This window comes from Camponotus vicinus, unplaced genomic scaffold, assembly GCF_025532165.1.
Source record: "Camponotus vicinus isolate PSW18456_S1 unplaced genomic scaffold, iyCamVici1.0 SCAF_12, whole genome shotgun sequence".
In the NCBI taxonomy this organism is placed as follows: Eukaryota; Metazoa; Arthropoda; class Insecta; order Hymenoptera; family Formicidae; genus Camponotus; species Camponotus vicinus.
Genome location: NW_028141948.1, coordinates 8,945,169 through 8,963,646, shown reverse-complemented (window position 1 = coordinate 8,963,646; position 18,478 = coordinate 8,945,169). Strand labels below are relative to the sequence as shown.

General features: G+C 34.1%; 1 protein-coding gene across 3 annotated transcripts in view; it reads right to left on the bottom strand.

The window, feature by feature from the left end:
- Positions 1-18,478, bottom strand: part of Atpalpha (sodium/potassium-transporting ATPase subunit alpha) — a 70,436-nt gene extending 51,958 nt beyond the window's left edge. For 2 of the 3 annotated variants that reach the window (XM_083085632.1, XM_083085635.1), the window contains exon 1: positions 17,930-18,477. In XM_083085632.1, coding sequence (XP_082941758.1) covers positions 17,930-17,959 — 30 coding nt within the window. In that variant the 5' untranslated portion in view covers positions 17,960-18,477. Of the gene's footprint in view, positions 1-17,929 lie in introns of all 3 variants that reach the window. The other variant, XM_083085633.1, reaches the window with a different exon arrangement.

Sequence of the window (18,478 nt, the reverse complement as noted above, 5' to 3'; positions counted from 1 at the left end):
GACGAATTGAAATACACGTGAAACTGAAAATTGATTGAAAACCGTTTTCAATCTGCTCACGTCCACTCTCAATTTCCGATGATGTAATTTTTCGTAGCAAGATTTCGTATAAATACGAAGCTACTGCATCTCGTACTCTTTTTCCGGTTATTTAACGGAAATTGGATTAAATCTTTTGGAATTCTCTTTGCAATATCGATAGATGTTACCCATGATTAATAACAGTCAGGGAAAAAATGATATAGATGATAAATAAGCTTATTGAATATAATAAATATCAATAATATATAAGTTTGCGGAATTTTGAGAAAAATTCTAAAAGTATAATATCGAAAATTCTAAAAGTGTTTAATCGAAATATTTTTATTCTTAATTGTCCTCGACGTGACATTCGATATCTCGCGATTTCTTGCGCTCGACATTCGGTCAAGGTTTTTATTCGGAGCAGCTTCCGTAACCAGATTCCGTAGATTTGACAAAATCAATGACCCTAATCGCCTTTTCGATATACTACTGCAACGGTTTCATGGTTAATAGCTATCGGCAAAATGAAAATCTTGTCGCGTGCGAAAAGAAAAATGATAAAAGAAACGACATTTATTTGAATGCAATTTGTATAAAAAAAACTTTTATTAGCTAAAATAACGCCAATCTTTTTAAATTTGATTTCATGTATTGACAATTCAACGAATATTTGATCTCTTGTGTGTGTGTATGTGCCTTATCAATACTTTCATTTTAAATATTCAGAAAAAAATCATCGCTAACAGGATGTCTACTCTGATCTTGTAAAAAAATTCTCTGATCTCCCAGGTATTTTTGTTCTAAAATTCCAGATAAAGAGCATATTTCGAATATTTTTTTTTTTTTATGAAACTAAAGCAAATTTTTTTATTGTATGCATTTTCTCACAAATTTTATAAACAAATACAAAGCCTCTTAAGTTTCAAGCTAAATTTGTCAATTTAAACTGGAAAAAAACTGAATAATTTTTATTAGATAAGCATTTGCATAAAATTTCTTTATTACTACTTCCTTTTATCACTAAAAATTCTACTAAAGGATACGTATTACATATTTAATATTTTGTTAAAACTTTCAATATATAAACGAGATATATAAAAGAAATAGATGTTCATAATAATACATTTTAAACGCATATTTGGCTTATTGATTGTTTATAAAAGCAAAATTATTAAAGAAATATTTTTTTAAATTCCCCTGAATCCCAATAAAATTTCATGAAAATTCCTAATTTTTCCAGGTGCAAAAGAAATTTCTAAAAAGGGTTCTAGAAAGACACCCTGGATAATCTTCTTCAAGAAGAAGACACATAAAAAAAATCTGTAATCTAGATTAAATATTTAAAAAAGAATTCACAGCACAAGGCAATATTCCCGACAAGATTAACGAGTACATATCTGCCGCATTTTACTCGTCACGGCGCACATTAAAGAGTGGGAAATGGCACGTTTAAATCCTCATTTCCCGACAATTTATTTCCGCTTCGTCCTTTAAATGGCCGATTTCGCCGGGACTGAGACGCGGAGTCGCCGGAATAAAGATCCTGGCGGTGATCTCGTTACACTTGGCGTAGATTATGTCTTACGTCCGTCGTCCGTAAGCCTCGTTAAAAGGAGGCGCGCATCGTTACGCACACATACGCACGCACTTACACGCCAGTTATCCGCGACGGTTGACCGTGACTGTATCTGCGTCGGAGGAAGAGACACATTACGCTCAATCTACCTCCGTTGCTCCGCTTCGTTCTCGGTTGCTCCGACTTTTCGCGAGCCTCTCGCGCGACAAGAGGAACGCGAAAAAAGGCGCACCGCGTCGCGTCTGTTCCGGCCGGTGACTCACTTGCACGAAGCGCGTTCGCGACCGTTCGCGACATGAATCACATTGCGAATTGTAATGCGATCGAGTCATCATCTTTTCGCTAAATTACTGAAACCAAGAAGAGGTCTTTTGACGCGACGCGTGCGAGTCTTCGACGCGCTTGAGTAAAAAATTATTATTAGCCGGTGATCTCCTTCTCTCTTTTTGGCAAACTTCTTGGGAATAAATTATCGTTGGTGTGCAATAAAGATAGAATTATGCAGCGTGTATCCTTGCTCCGATTCTTAGAGAATTTGCAATTATGAGAGTTATAGTAAAGCTCTTGCCCTCCGATATTATTTAATTTCTAAAGAATTTCTTGAGAAAAAGAAAATGAATTTATTTTTTTTAAGGTCGAGAACCTTAATGTAAAAGTATACAGTTGATGAATATAGTTTTGCTTTCGTAAAAAAAATTAAAACCAAGAAGATTAAGATTAGAGATTATCTTTTCTCAATTTTCGAAAAATATTACTGTAAAATTATTATAAATATTACTGTAAAATTGTAGTTATTAAATCTTATCTTTCTTGGAAAATAAAATATGCATTTTAAAATTAGGACTTGAAATTTGATGGAAAGGAACCGATTTATATTGTTTCAATAATAATATTCTTTACCGCTTTCTTTCCTTCCTCTCTAATTTATTTCCTTTTATATTATCCAATAAATTAATTAAACAGCGAAAATCAATTTCAAATAAACGGTTTTCAAATTTATCGGCATTAAATTAAGGCCGACCGAATTAATTAGTATAATCCCGTGGAATTCATTATTACCTTGCATTATTTATATATTTTCGCGGATTATTCCAACTAATACAAAGATTATATCCGATGCTCCCCTCGAGCCTCGGTTTCCGATATATCGAATACCTACTCGCCGATGCAGATAAATTAAAGATGAAGGGGAGATGAAAAATGCGTGTGTTTTATTCAATTCTGACGTCGCGCGATTTGACAGGACGGTGGCGCTTTCGCTGGAAAAGAAGGCCGTACACGCGTGGGTGGCTGTCGATGACAACTGACAGATAGTGGGCGTGCAATTTCGACACAGAGCGACCAACAGTTAGCTCGTTGAACGGCCACTCTCTCTCACGTGTCCCTGATGTGACACGATACGAGATAAAAACATTAGATGAAACATCGGGACAAGATAAGAGAGATAGAAAAGTCCGGGGGAGAGAGAGCGGAAGCAGGATAAAGGACTTCCCGGCGCCCATTGACGTGCCTTAGTAGGGCACGTTCGAATATGAGAGGCATGAAAGCTCGCATTTTTCAATTTCAATTTCGGCTTGAATTTTAAAATCTGGGATACATAATCCGGGGGATGATCTGAATCTTAACCGAAGTCATAGGAGTAAAATCGATTTTTAGACCTTAATTTCAAGTCTTTTAGTTTGTTCTAATAATAGCCCGAAGATTGACTCGAGTATCGTTTCATACGTTATGATCTCTGATAAGAAATTCCAAATTTCCCTGAGATCAAATCCCTCCAATCTTTTCCCCATCTTTCAAGAGTCTTAAGACAAAATTCTTCTCATAAACGATAAAGTTATCCGAGATTTGTCTGTTTTTTATCTCTAGAAGAAGACAAAGAATTCCTAAAGATTCCTTTAGGCGCGGTTAAAGAGCCCCGGCCAAAAATGTCAACGAGCTAGATAAAAAATAATACGACGCGGTATCGCGTAAAATGTCGAAACCCTTCGCAACCGCGTTCGATCGAGTGCTCGATGAGCGCACTTTATCCCTCGGATTTCCATTTGGCTCGTCAATTTCGTCGAAGCCAAATAACGCCCACTATTGTGACAGACCGACCTTTTTCCGCCGAGACTGAGAAATTCTACGGAATGCTAATAAATAATAACATCGACGAACCGAATAAGTACAATTATCTGGACAAAGAGAGGAGCGGATAGGGAGGGGAGGAAGAGGGGTTGAGGAAAGAAGGACAGAAGCCCGTAGGCCGGGCTGAAGCGAGAGGTCCTCGAACAGGGGTCGGGGGTGGGTGGTGGTGGTTGTATCGACCGCGCCGCACTGCGGGGCTTTATCCCCTCCCGCGCCACCGCCCCCGCCGCCGCCGTTTCTCTCTACCCGCTGACACCCTTCTGCCTTCTGCCCCTACAACCGCCACCTCTCCCTCTTCCCCTTCCTCCTCTCTCCCCCTTTCACCCCCCCGGCTCTTCCCCCGTGTCGTCACACACACAGACGAACGCGCGGTCTCTTCCTTCCTCGAATCGCTGCCTCACCCCGCACCCCGCGGTCGGTCAGTAACCCACTCGCTTTCGGTAAGTCGCTCTACGAAATCGAGTAAAGGGGTGAATTTTTCATTTTCCGCCCCTCCGGGGTGTCGAATTTTCGTGCGAACGTGTGTTCGTTCACCTTGAAATTCCGTGATCGATAAGCGGGTTTAATAATTTATATCGCGAATGCGCGCGCTATCATGTGGAAAAAAAATAGAGAGAGATGCCGATTATGCGTGCGATCGCATACGAATAATGCTGAGCGATATTTTTCGCATCGCGGAAAAAGACAAAGGAGATAGAGTCGAAAGGGAATACTTTCGAGCGGTGTACATGTGTGTGTGTGTGTGTGTGTGTGTGTGTCTGTGTATCAGCTGTTTCGCCGCGTGAATATCGCAAGCCAAGAGACGCCTCTACTGGGGATAGTAAAAAGCATCAATACGTGATATTTTTACTTAGCGAGAGGCATCGTATATCAACATTTCCTCTCTGAGCATCCCCGGGTTCCGTGTTCTTTTCGAAATTCCATTCAATTTCACGACGATCTGAAAGACATCTCAGAGTAATCGATCAAAACGATTAAATAAATGTCAAAATTATTATTCGGCGCATTTTTTATCTCGTGGAATTTTTAATAAAATCATACATAATCTGTCATCTTAACTACATTTCTCTAATTTTTTTTTCTCAAAATTATTCTTCCTTTTTGTTATCTTTATTTTCTTTCTTAAAAAAATAATAATAATAATAATTGCATTCGAATAATTGACAACGAAACGGCATCCGGTTCCGAAGAAAATCGACGACTGCCGTGAAAAATAAATCATCAGGGACACTTGTACCGTCACAAGCGAATGGCTAATCGATCGTTATTGATCCTCTGCGATTTAACGAGTAGAGTAAAACATTATATAATCACTTGTCGGTTAGACAACGATAATAGACACTGTCGTAATTTGTCCAACGGTTTATCTCGTTAGCGCATCGCGCATTAAATTATCGTCTACGACTATAAATAAAAAAAAACGATCGCGATTATGTCTCTATCGAAAAGAATTGCGTAATTAATTAACGTTATTAATTTTTGCACGATTCTAAAAACGGCGTGCGAGCAACCGTACACAAATTTTCGATCCTCTTTCTCGACTGCTAAGCGCGGTTACGTAACACGGTGGACGTTACGTAACGTCACCGAACATGTATACGAGTGATCGCTTAGACGGTCGTTTGAATCAAACAACAAAATGCCAAAGGTGTATCCCAAATATCACCAATATTTAAAAACGAGTATCGAAGACTCTCGCTGCGACAATTATAAATTTAATTCTAAACGTTCCATTATTTAAATTGGTTATGCAAAAACCGTTCGCTTCAAACAATCCCATTGAATTTAATATAAAAATTTATTTCGATATAAAAATATTTCTCAACGCAATTGCACTTGTTCCGTATAACAAGTACATATTTATACATATTGTATTCTTGAAATGGCTGCTAAAATATTAATAGTCTTTTTAGACGATTGAACTGAAATAAGAAGTCTTGCGCTCTTTTTTATCGGAGACTAAGTTTATGTGTGAATTTATTTTATTCAGTTTATGCGCTATATATATTTTCCTTGAAATATATTACATACTTATTTTGATACACTCGCAAATATATTCATAGAATTTAATTCTCGATAAATTGTTAATGTTACGCCTATAAACTCTTTTTTATTGACGCATTTTATTTACTACACGGAAAAAATATTATGGTAAAAATTACAGTATAATTCGTAGTAACACATAAACGATATAAAAGAAATTACTTAGATTATTTAGATATTATTATTATTATTATTTAGATATTAAATTATTTAGATGTATTTTTATATTCAATAATATTATATACGTGTTATATTTTACAAAGAAAAGTACTGTAATTGTTCAAATATTTTGATATGCAAGCAAACGCACATACTTTACAATTTTTATAGTAATAAATATCTCAATTGTGTTATATTCCAGTTTTATAATAAATATTGTAAAAGAGGAAATATATATTTTCTCACGTAATTTTTGTACTGTAAAATTTATTCTGTGTACAATACACTTGAACTAGCATAATTATATTTGATTAACAGGTTTTTATGCAAACAATTGTTCAACAATTTTTCAGCAAAATCTCTGCTGTGCAAAATCAACTCGTAATTTCCCTACAAAGTTAAATTTTTTAACAAAATGCGACGAATTTTATATCGTATGGTGAAAAAATGCATCAGAGGATCTTGGAAAAAACTCAGAAAGCTGTTGAGAGACTTGAAGATGAAATTTACACGATTCATTCGTCGTTGTTTGAGGACCTGAAATTGAGAGTCATATTCCCGAGCCTCTTCGCCGGCGGCAAGCGATTCCACTTTAATAATTTCATCGAGTTTATTACAGGGCAAGGGACGGGTTAGAGAGACGTTGAGTAGGAAGGAGGATGTCTTATTTGCGTCGGGAGCAGGATTTCTGCGCTCACACGAGCGAGCGTTCCTCGCATCCGGTTGCAAAGAGGCCCGCGCGGACAGGAAATAATAAGGTTTCGTTGGCCGTGTGCGTTCATCGATTTCCAATTGGCAGGCTCGGGCAACTTCCATCGGCATTGCGGAAACGAGGTGCGTCGAATTAGGAGGCGCATACACCGATCGTAATCGTCAAACGTGACCGATTACGCGTCATCCATAATTACGGCGAGTTATAATCGCGGTGCATAGCGACCGGCTCTCGATTTCAGGTCAAACGAATGCCTCTCATAAATAAACCCCTTCATAAATAATCCCTCCCCCCCCCCCGCGTTCCAATCGCGGTAAAAATGTGCGCAATGCAGAGCAAAATTAAAACGAAATTAAAGCGTCAATATATTCCGAAATGTGTATTGAATAATGAAAAAAATGTTATCCAGAATGTTCAAGTGTCTTAAGATACACATCTTTCGAATAAGTTTATTTTTTTTCTATTTAAAGTAATTAAAGGAATGTTTGAGGTCGATGAATTTTAAATAAAATTATACATTTTGTATGCAATAATTATTGTCATATTGAGAAGAATTTAATCATTCAACAGAGAGTGTCTACTACTCAAATCTTGTAAAATAATTTCCTGAAAATTCTTTGATCATTTAGGAGTCATTTTTGTTCAAAATTCCAAGAAATATTTTAAAGAATTTTAAAAATGAAAGATTTGAGAAGCCGCGTGAAATTAGCCTCCCAATATTAGAAATAATTGATTTTTTTTCGATGATTTAATTGCACATTGTTTGCAGGAATGCACTTTTTTATTTTCGTTTACACACTCCTAGTACAAAAGTTATTTAAAAAAAACTTTTGGGGCTAACGTGAAGTTAAAGTTTTTTTAAATAACTTTTTTACTAGAAGTGTACAAACGAAAATTTAAACTATGTATAAATGTGCAAACGAAAATCTATCGATTATATTGATTGAAAACCATTTTTGAAAAAATTAATGGGGCTAATGTGAAGTTGGTTCCCCCAAAAGATAGAAAATATTTTAAAGATTTTTTGGTGCACCTTTTTAAAATAAATTTTTTTATTATATGTGTTTTCTAATATTTTCTAATCGTTAAAGGAAAAACATAGAGCCTCTTAAATTTCATATGTTAGACTTGTAAATATATATTAAAAAACTGAATAACTTTCGTAAGCCGATTATTTTTTACTTGCATAAAATTTTCTTATCGTTAAAAATTGTAATAAAGAACATGTATTTCATATTCAATATTTTATTAAGATACTGAATGCATAAACAAATAGAAATATATTCATAATATATTTTAAATACGCAATTCACTTGGCTTGTCGATTGTTTACAATATAAGAGCAAAATTGTCAAAGAGAGGCTCGGAAAATTTCATTAAAGAGAAATCCTCCAAACAAAATTTCATGAGAATTTTTTAATTTTTACAGATACAAAAAAAATCCCTGAGAATTCGAAGTTTTCCATGTTCCTCCAAAGTAGACATTCTGTTTAATACTAATCAAAATCCTGAATAAAGAAAAAGCGATTATATTTTATCGACTTCAAAATCTCTTTTGTAACGTCACATAGAAAAAAAATTAAACATATCTTAAGAAAATGTGTTCTGTAAAATACACAACTACCTAATAATTTTTTCGTGTCATATAGGAATCCCAAAATGTACTATTTTATACTATTGTACTGTTTTATCCACTTAATCCACTAAATTTTATCTAATTAATGCTAAAGCTTTCTTTATAATTATGATTTTGGAAAGAAATTTTTAAGTTTTTTTTTTTAAGATGAAGCAGATTTCATTTTATAGAAAATATTTTGTTTGATTTTTCAATATAATTAATATCTTTCTTTAATTCAATGTCGTTCCTGAAATTCTCGTAATTAATTATTAATTGGTTATTAATTTTGAAAATACACTCATACGCATATATATGTATACAGGGTGTATCAAAATTCGCGGATGTGGAATGCACAGCGTGATAGTTCGTGTCAAAAGAAACAACTTTTCCCTTTGGCAAAATTGTGTCTGAATATTACTTTTTTAATGAGAGTAACTTTATTATTATTTAATTTGCTAAAGGTTTCATCAGAACTATGCAATATTTATTAAATATCTATTAAATAGTTATTTTCAAAACAATTTACTTAATGAAAGAACATTTTCCATTCGATATCGAAGCAATAACTGAAAATAAGTAGATTATATAACATGTAAATAAATTTGATCCAAAATTGTTCCAACGTTCTAAGAATTTTTCTGACTCTAAAATGAATCAATAAATGTTTTAGCATATGTTCGAAATGCAGACTTTTTATTTGTATACATATTATTCGCTTTGCGATAAAATTTTCTTGTATAGTTGGACCATTTCTAATGTGACGATTGTTATTGCACAAGGGAACTTGATTTTCTTTTTTCTTTTTTTTTATTGTGGTCCTGCTGACTTAATGGAGATAAAAATATCGTACTTATGCTGATGTGCGCGCCATTAGATAATATATAGCTATTCGAAAAATGATATGTTAGTATTGAATTAGTGTTCGTTAAGACTCGTTAAGATGCATTGTTGACAAATAAAAGCTGAAGAACGAAAAAAATATGTTAATTGCGTTCTTATAAAAAGTTTTGTTTTCTTAATATTCAGAATATATCGTAGCAATGTAATATAATCCTAATATTGTTTGATGACAAGGCCAACATAAAGGCACTAATGCATTTGTAAAGCATGTAAGCCTGCAAGTATATTTTTCGTAGTATTCGTTATAAAAAGATGCAACATTATGCTATTAATAATGTACTATAAAAAATAATGGAAAATTTATCTTACAAAAAATATACTATATAAAAATTTACACAATGAAAAATTTCTACAATGCTTTTTCTATTTTTAATTCTCAATTATAAATTTAAAAATGCATTTTATAAGCTATAAGTTTTGCCAAAAAATCACATAAAAATATAAAAGATACATAATTCGGATACTCCTCTCCCCCCATTGAACGAAAATTTCTAATCATTTCGATTATGAAAAATGCATTTTTAATGATCGAAATCACGCTTAATATTTCAGAGCTTAGCGAGAATTAAAATGGTTAACAATACATAGAAAAAAAGGACTTTCTTGTTTTGAAAAAAAGGACTATTCTTGTTTTGGAAATATATTTAGTTTTAACATGGAAATCTTGAAATGAGATTACATTGCGTTAATTAAAGAAAAATATAATTGCTTGAATAATTGCTTACTTGAATAAAGCCATTTTATATAGTTCAATAAAAAAAAATATATTCTTATGATTTAAGATGTAATTTTCTTGAATGGAAAAGAAACAATGTTACATAGAAAATAATTTTTTAATCAAAGATTATAATTTTCTTAAAGTAGAATTAAATAATTTTATATATTCTTGAGATGACAATTACAATATTAAAATAAGACTATAATATTGTTGAAATTTAAAATTATTAAATTCTTCTAAGTAAGAAGATTATAAATTGTTGCGTATATACGAAACAATAAACGCGTTAATTTTATATAAATTTTGACTTGACACTACTTTTTTTCTGTGTAAGCACGTCGTTTTCCTCCTTCCTTTTTTTGTTTTTCGCGAATATTATTGTTTCAAAATAATAACCGTTGTCTGAGATATTCTATTATAATATGAACGATATTTTCGCGACGTCATCGATCGAAGAGCTAAAGGATGTAATAGCTTATTCGATGATAATATTATGCAACACTGACATGCGATTATGTTTGTGTGTTAATAGCTTTAACTTTAATTAAAAGCTACTTGAAAATTGTCTATGCGATTAACGATTATAACGATCACGAAGGACTAAAAGATCGCTTTGCAATATTTTTCACGTAAAAGAGATATATTCTTAATTAATATCAATCGGAAGAAGTCGTTTCGCCTTTCAAACAATTTTTAATTTTCCTACTTTAAGCAATTACTGGTAATCGATGTTAACAGCTGTTTCTGTATGCACAGCTTATTCAAACACATATATACGCGTAGATATATAATAGAAAGATTATATATGAGATTATAGTACTCGCAAAGAATATATTAATCATGCTAATCATTTTATACATTATCATTTTATACAAATTGGTAATAATATAGATCATACTTTTAATCCTTTTACTTTATGCCTACATTTAGAAGTGAATTAATGACAGAAATAGTACATTCTCTTTTATTCGCTTTTACATATTTAACGGCTCAGTCTATTCTGAGGTATTTATGGAATATTAAACATAATTTTATTAAGGAAAAAATTGAAAAAAATCAAGTTATTATTTTAAAATAAGATATTTTAATTTTCTTTAAATTTTTTAATTTTTTAAAGATAGAAAAATTATTAATTATTAAATTTTTAAATTTTTATCAAGTTTAATATCCTAAAAAAATGTGTATTTTACATTAGTTCCCACTTTTTACTCTCCTTTTACAAAGTCAACTTTTAATCAAATTAAATTTTCAAAATAAATTTTCGTTGAATGTAAAATTAACTTCAAATTCTTTTTTTATTGTTTAATTTTGCTAGAAACGTATGAGTAAAAATTCGGAAACTGAATTCGACTTTCCTGAGCAAATAACAAGCAATTAAATAATAAACAAAGATTTAATTTCTATTGATATTAGAAGGAAGCTAGCTTTGCACAGATCTCCGCGCCAGTGCCACTCGAGAAAGACGAGCAACACGTACGAGAGGAACACTCTCGAGAAGAGTATGCGCGCTCCCCTGACACACATTGACACACTCGTTAAAATAACGACATAATGGTTAATTCAACGATAATCAACGCGAACTATGGCGTTCGAATTAGCATCGAAGGTGAGACAAGATCGATGCACGGAGAGAAAAACTGACAAAAGAAAAGAAGAACAATGTGATCGTTTCGCAAAATCACGTTCTAATTAATTGTTCGTGTTTGAATTAATTGTCACATTGCCCACCCAATTTGTATCATCGAAAAAATTTCAATTACAAGTAATAAGAGAATAATTATCGAGCAAAAAAATTATCGAGTATATTATCAGTGTATTATAACGAAAATCGATTTCTTTGATTAAAACACTAGAAATTTAATTAGAATCTGATAATTTAGATAAGTCGATAATTAATAAAATACATTCATCGATTAATTCCAATTATATTATATTATATTAAGAAGAAAAAAATGCTTCAGAGATCAATATAATAAAAATCTCGCATTCTATAAATAACCGATATATAAATATTTATACAATACAGATAAAAGAAATAAATATTCTTATTTGTGCCCCGTATATTTTATCTTTAAATGAAAATATCGCAACGCCATTTTTTAATAAGCACAAGACCATTCGTCAATTTCTTTTATTATTGCTCGATAATATTTTTTCATGTGGTTATTTTATTCTACATATATATACGCTTGTAAATTCTATTATTAAAAAAATTGTTATCTCTCTATTATATTTTATCGCTGTTTAATGGCTCGAAGGGAGGCGCGTGTGAACTGCCAGCAAATGGACTCGTACACATCTGTAGACCTATAAATCGACGTACAAAATCCCTGATGAAGTTTACGCGCCGGGTGCCGCCATCTTGCCGTAGATGGGCAAAACGAGTCGACCTGGTCGTCCTCGACTGGCTCGCGATCGATCGTCGAAGGGTGCGTCCAATGATTTTTCAGCTGGCGTATGCGGTCTTGGGGGAAATTAATGCAACACGAATATTTAAAAGACCCACCAAGTTCGGGGATGTTGAAGATGTTATTTTACTTTTAAGTTTGTAAGATGTAAAAAAGGGCACGAGAAGGTAGACCGGAGATCAAACGTCAATTTTGTAACTTTAAATTACAAAATTTATTTAGAACGAGATGTTCGACACTTTTAATTGCGACATGTTGCAGAATGAATTTTATATCGCTTCCTTCGTGAAAATTTTACGCCTGCCTTGCAACCTTCAAATGTCATAGTAAAGTCAAAATTACATTTCTGATAAAGGCTGATTAATGTCGCAATTATGGGAGCGGGAAGAAAAAGAAAACCACTTGGACACATTAAAAATTAGCTACAATCTTAACCTACTTGCACGAACATAATTCACCGTTATTTTTCTCTGAATATGTTTACAAGAGCATAAAAATACGGCAACGCGAACGAGGTATCGAATTCCTGTACGATAGCGTATATCAAGTTACTTAAAGCTGTCGACGATGGCGATGTTTATCCCATAAATCGTTCGGTCACAATCCACTATGCGTTCAATAATATACGCATCTACGAGTCCCGTCATCGAGTACGCGAGGGGGGAGAGGGGAGAGAGGCGGGAGAAAGGGGCGACGGGGGAAACGAGTTTATGATATGGCCGCCATGGGCTGCATATGTACACTCCCGTGGATTTCTCCCTCTCGGTTTTCGCACGACTGGTCGTGACCTTGACACACAAATCTGGAGATTCACGAGGATGTGCGATTTCGGGTTTATCCGAATTTGGCGAATTATTATTACTTTTTTCCTTTTTTCCTTTATTTTTTTCGAGTTGTCGAGTTGTTCTCGTCTCACGTCGCACCGAATTTTAATTGCATCCGCTCTCAAACTGTGACGTATCGATAGCAGGCAGTCTATGTATATGTGCAATAATGTGCACGTAACATATTCAGTTTCCGCTTCCTTCTTCCAAGCATTATTTTTTTGGAGATAGAAAGGACAATGACATGTCTAAACGCATAACTCTCGTAAAAAAATTCTCTAATCTTCTAGGTATTTTTGTTCAAATTTCAGGTAAAAAAATATTTTGAAGAACTGTTGATGCAATTTTTTAAAATACATTTTTTTTTTGCACGAGTTTTCTAATGTTTTTCACTCATACGAAGAAAAAACACGAAACTTCTCAAGTTTCAAATGTTAAATTTATAAATGTACTGAAGAATTTTCGTGAGATAATCATTTTCCACTTGCATAAAATTTTCATTTTTTTTACCACTAGAAATTACAATAAAAAATATTTATTGCATATTCAATATTTTATTGAATGTATAAACAAATATACTATTTACAATATAAGAGCAAAATTATTATAAAAAGAATTTTTTTAAATTTTGATGAATTCCAATAAAATTCCATAAAAATTTCCTGATCATTTTTTAGATATAAAAAAGACCCCAAACTTTTTCATGTTTTTTCCCGGAAATAAACATTCTAAATATTTATTTATTATTATTTAAACAACAATACTTCTCAAGCTATAATCAAGAGAAAGTTGAAAAATTCTGATCTACAAACTATATATCAAAAATAAGACGGAGTTCAGTAACAAAATTTTACGCTTGAATTAATTTCACGAGTATATCTTACTTTAAGATTTCCAGATACTTAAAGTTGAAAACTAAGTACTTTATGTGTATGTGTGTGTGTGTGTATGAAGATCGCGAGCAAACTATCGCAAAAAAATTGGCTCAAAGTTTGCCAAAGAATCGATAATTGCGAGTTAGCTCGCGATTTTTCTAGGGCATCCATAACACATATACATATATATCTATACATAATTCCACTCGCTCGTTTCCTCGTGCTTGAAAGCGCTAGCCTCGCGTTTGAAAAACGTTAAAGTCGGAATTAAAAATCGCGATTTACATCCGTTCCAGCGCGATTATACGAAAAAATTATCGGTGAAAAAGAAGAAAAAAAAAACTGGACAAGTTACACGCGCGGGGCGAAGAGGGGCGGAGGAGAAGGAGGGGGAGGGAGACGGACGGAAGTTCATCGATTGAAAATTATATACGGCGCGCATTCGTGTCACAAAGCGGAGATGTGCGCGGGCTGCATACACGATGTGTGTGTGCAGCGAAATACCGCAAATAACATTGTCCCATCGTATCGCTTCACGCTTCGAGTGAAGTTACGATTTCCGGCAAAGATGGAATATTCGAGGAATGTATAACCGCGATAATATGTAATATATCTCGCACGAACACAGTTACGCAAAACCGCACCTCGCGTGTAGATATCGCAAAGTTGCTCGCACACAAGATATGCAACCTACGCAAATTTTGTAATTACGTTAGTGCAGCAACATGTGTTCGGGTATATATTCGCGCAATATTTTTGTCCAAATGTTGTACAAATAACTGATATATATACACATATGTATAATATTTTTATCAAAATAAAAAGACAATAATATGATGAAATGATGATTTTTGTCAAAATAAAATGCGCGATATACAATATGATAGAAGCTTAAGCATTTAATAGGAATAAATAAAATATAATTCATTGATATAAAAATTCATATAAAAATATCGTTATTTAAATATTAGTAATCTGTATTAAATGAACAGGTGTTAATTGATTTTTTTAAATTCTGATCATTTAAACGCGAATGCAAAGAAATAAAGGAATTATTCTGAAATTAGAATTAGACAAAATAATGAATATTGTTTAAACAATAAGATAAATTTATGTGGAGCAACATGTGTTCAGGTATTCGCGCAATATTTTTGACCAAATATACAAATAACTGATATATATATATACACATATGTATATTTTTATCAAAATGAAAAGACAATAATATGGTGAAATGATTATGATTTTTATCAAAATAAAATGCGCGATATACAATATCATAAAAGCTTAAGCATTTAATAGGAATAAAAAAAATATAATTCATTGATATAAAAATTCATATAAAAATATCGTTATTTAAATATTAGTAATCTGTATTAAATGGACAGGTGTGAATTGATTTTTTAAAATCCTGATCATTTAACGCGAATATGAAGAAACAAAGGAATTATTCTGAAATTAGAACTAGATAAAATAATGAATGCATAATGTATAAAATAATGTTGTTTAAATAACAAGATAAAATGATCGATTGTCAAAATAACATTCCAGCCGCTGTCAAAATATACATACTTCGCTTAGACTGAAGAAAAAATTAGATATCTCGATTAATTTCATTGAAGAAAAAAAAAGGTGAATTATCACGAATTATCACGAATCCTTCGATTACGCAATACCACGTGCACATTAGAAGGTTCTAGATTATTCGATCGGCCTGAGGAAAATTTCTCGGAAGACTCGCATATTAATTACATAATTACTCTCAAAGTGACACACGTGTTGCGTTCGCATAGTTAATGTCACATGTGTTTTTTTCCTCCTCGACAGAGAGAGATCGTGCTCGCTTTCTTCTCCGCTCTTCTCTGGCCGAGATACCTTATCGTATCACGTGATTTAGAAATAGTTATGCGTTCCCTCCCCTCCGTAAAATCGTGCATGACGATGACATAGTAGTGACGTAGTGATTAGAAAATTTTGCGGTAATAGATATAAATTAATAAGATAAATGAGATAAATATAATTAATAAGTTGCAGAGTAAATCACTGAAAAGACTTTTCCACAAGGTTCTTGATAATAATGAATAACGTTTGCTTAGAGAACGGATACTGATATCAAGAAAGAGAAGGAAAGAGAAAGAGAGAGAAATATATATATATTTCTCGCATAAATATGCCTGAGATAATATTCTTGGCCTTTTATATGGCCTTTTGAAGATTCATTGAACGCCAATCGAGCAGTCAATCTATTTGAAGAAGCGCGTATTTTCTTCTCGATGACCGATAACACATGTACGATTTAATACGCAAGTCAGCAGAAATAATTTGAGAATTTGTAAACTAAAGAAAAATTAAAAACTTTTTAATTTGTAAACTACTTTTTAAATAATACGTATACAATATGTATACGTATTATTTAAAAAAAATTCCTCTTTCTTATTATTTTTAATTACCTTTATAGACTATATTTAATTATTAATTTCCTACTTAACATTGCCTTTAAATGAAATTTCCAAAGCTTATTCCGTATTTTCATATCTGGAAAAATATTTTCCAACGATCGCATGCTGCGTGAATGGCTCGTAAATTCGTCATAATCGTATCATTTCTCTCTTTGATGGCTGTAACTCGTGAGTCATAACGTTCAATGACACTTATACCGTTATATTTGCATTTTTCTCCAGGTATATGTCGTTTAAAATGAGTAAAAAGTTCAACAGAATTATCTGAAAGATACACACATTTCTCATTCACATTCCTCTCTCGCTTGATATATCATGGATATTGCGTAATTTATAGCCCTACAGCTACGCATACGGAAGGGGAGACTAAGAGAGGCAATTGAAACACATGTCGCTGAATCAAAATTCATCGTAACATCTGACACGATAATCCAATATTAATATCGCCGGGTGAAGAAAAATTTCTATTTCTATTCTTAATCTTATCACGAATCGATTATTATCAAATTCTCTCTGTCGTATATTTAAAAAAAATTTATTTTATATTAAAATAAAATTTATTTTAATTAAAAAAAGCATGTATAGATGGGCATTATATATTTTTGAGGCATTAAATTTGACATTGATGAAGTTGTTGCTCCGTTTGGAAATATTTCGAATATTATTTAAAATTATTTAATTAAGCTTCAAGCTCTCGAGTGACTCATCATTTCAACCTTTTACATATCGAAATAAAAAAATTATGTTTTTACAATTAATAAAAATAATTCTTCTTGAAAAAAATTTAACGTTAATCTGTCATATTTATTTATATATATATTTCTATGTATATATGCATATTTATTTATATATAATTTTATGTATATATATGCATATTTATTTATATGTCATTTTCATATTTTTAAATATGTAAATATATATTATCTCATACTGTTTTGCTCTCTCTCTCTCTAAAATTTAAACTTCAAAAACTCGCGACTTTTCGAGCCAATCGAGAGACAAAAAAATTTCAAGATGAATCAAAACACTTCCAAGAGCATTGGAATACTCCTAATCCGAAGCATCTTGACTCCTCTATCACTAGGTATATCGCGACGTTTAGGAGCGCGGGAAATAGCACGGATCGTTCCGCGCATCAGCGAACGGATTTATCGAGGCAGAGAGGGCGTGGTTATTCCGGACACCGCGACGTTCCTGCGTCCGCACGAGACTCCGATCGAACCGACGTTGTCGATTCGACGAAGCACGATCCCTTTTCATCGACGGGGAGAACCTTCGTCGTCGCGATCGCGGAAAATCAGGGGAAAAAAAATCGGTCGACGCTCAGGAACGTCGCGACGTCGCCGACGCGCGCGCGCGCGCTCGCGCGCGCGCGCGAGCGCGTCCCGACATTCCCCAGGCGCTCGGGACTTTGGGTCACCTCTCCCGAGGGGAGGAGGGGAGAGGCAGGGCGGAAGAAAACGGGCACGAGAAAAGGAGTACTGACCTCGGTGTCTAGCTTCCCCTTGGACGCCATCTTGACAACAAGCCGGTGGCGCTCGGGCTGACGTTCCTCCGGCTACCTGCTGCGCGCGACGCGGCGCGTGTTGCACTCGCACTGTTCGCGATGCGTGCTCCGATCGACGATCCTACGTTACACTGTGCGTTACCGCGCAAGGAGCGACAGAGCGTGCACTCCGTACGATTCCACCCTTCGAAGCACACGCGTGGACCGAGCGCGCGCAAATCGAACGCTCGCTTTGATCGCTCTGCGAGCGAGGGGAACCGCTCTAGCGGGCGAGTTCCGACAACGGGCTCGCCTCGAGAAGGGAAGGGGAGAGGGAGAGAGAAGAGCGGGAGGGGAGGAAAGGCGGAGGTGGGGCGAGCGCAGCGAAACGTCATGCACGTCACGCGCGACGCGACGCGACGCGACGCGCTTCCTCGTGCGACGCTGTCGACGGGGAGAATCTCTCACGAGCTCGAGGCGTGATCCTTCCTCGCGACGGGCTCCCTTTCGCTCCGTCCGCCCGATGATTCGCGACGTTACTGCACGCGC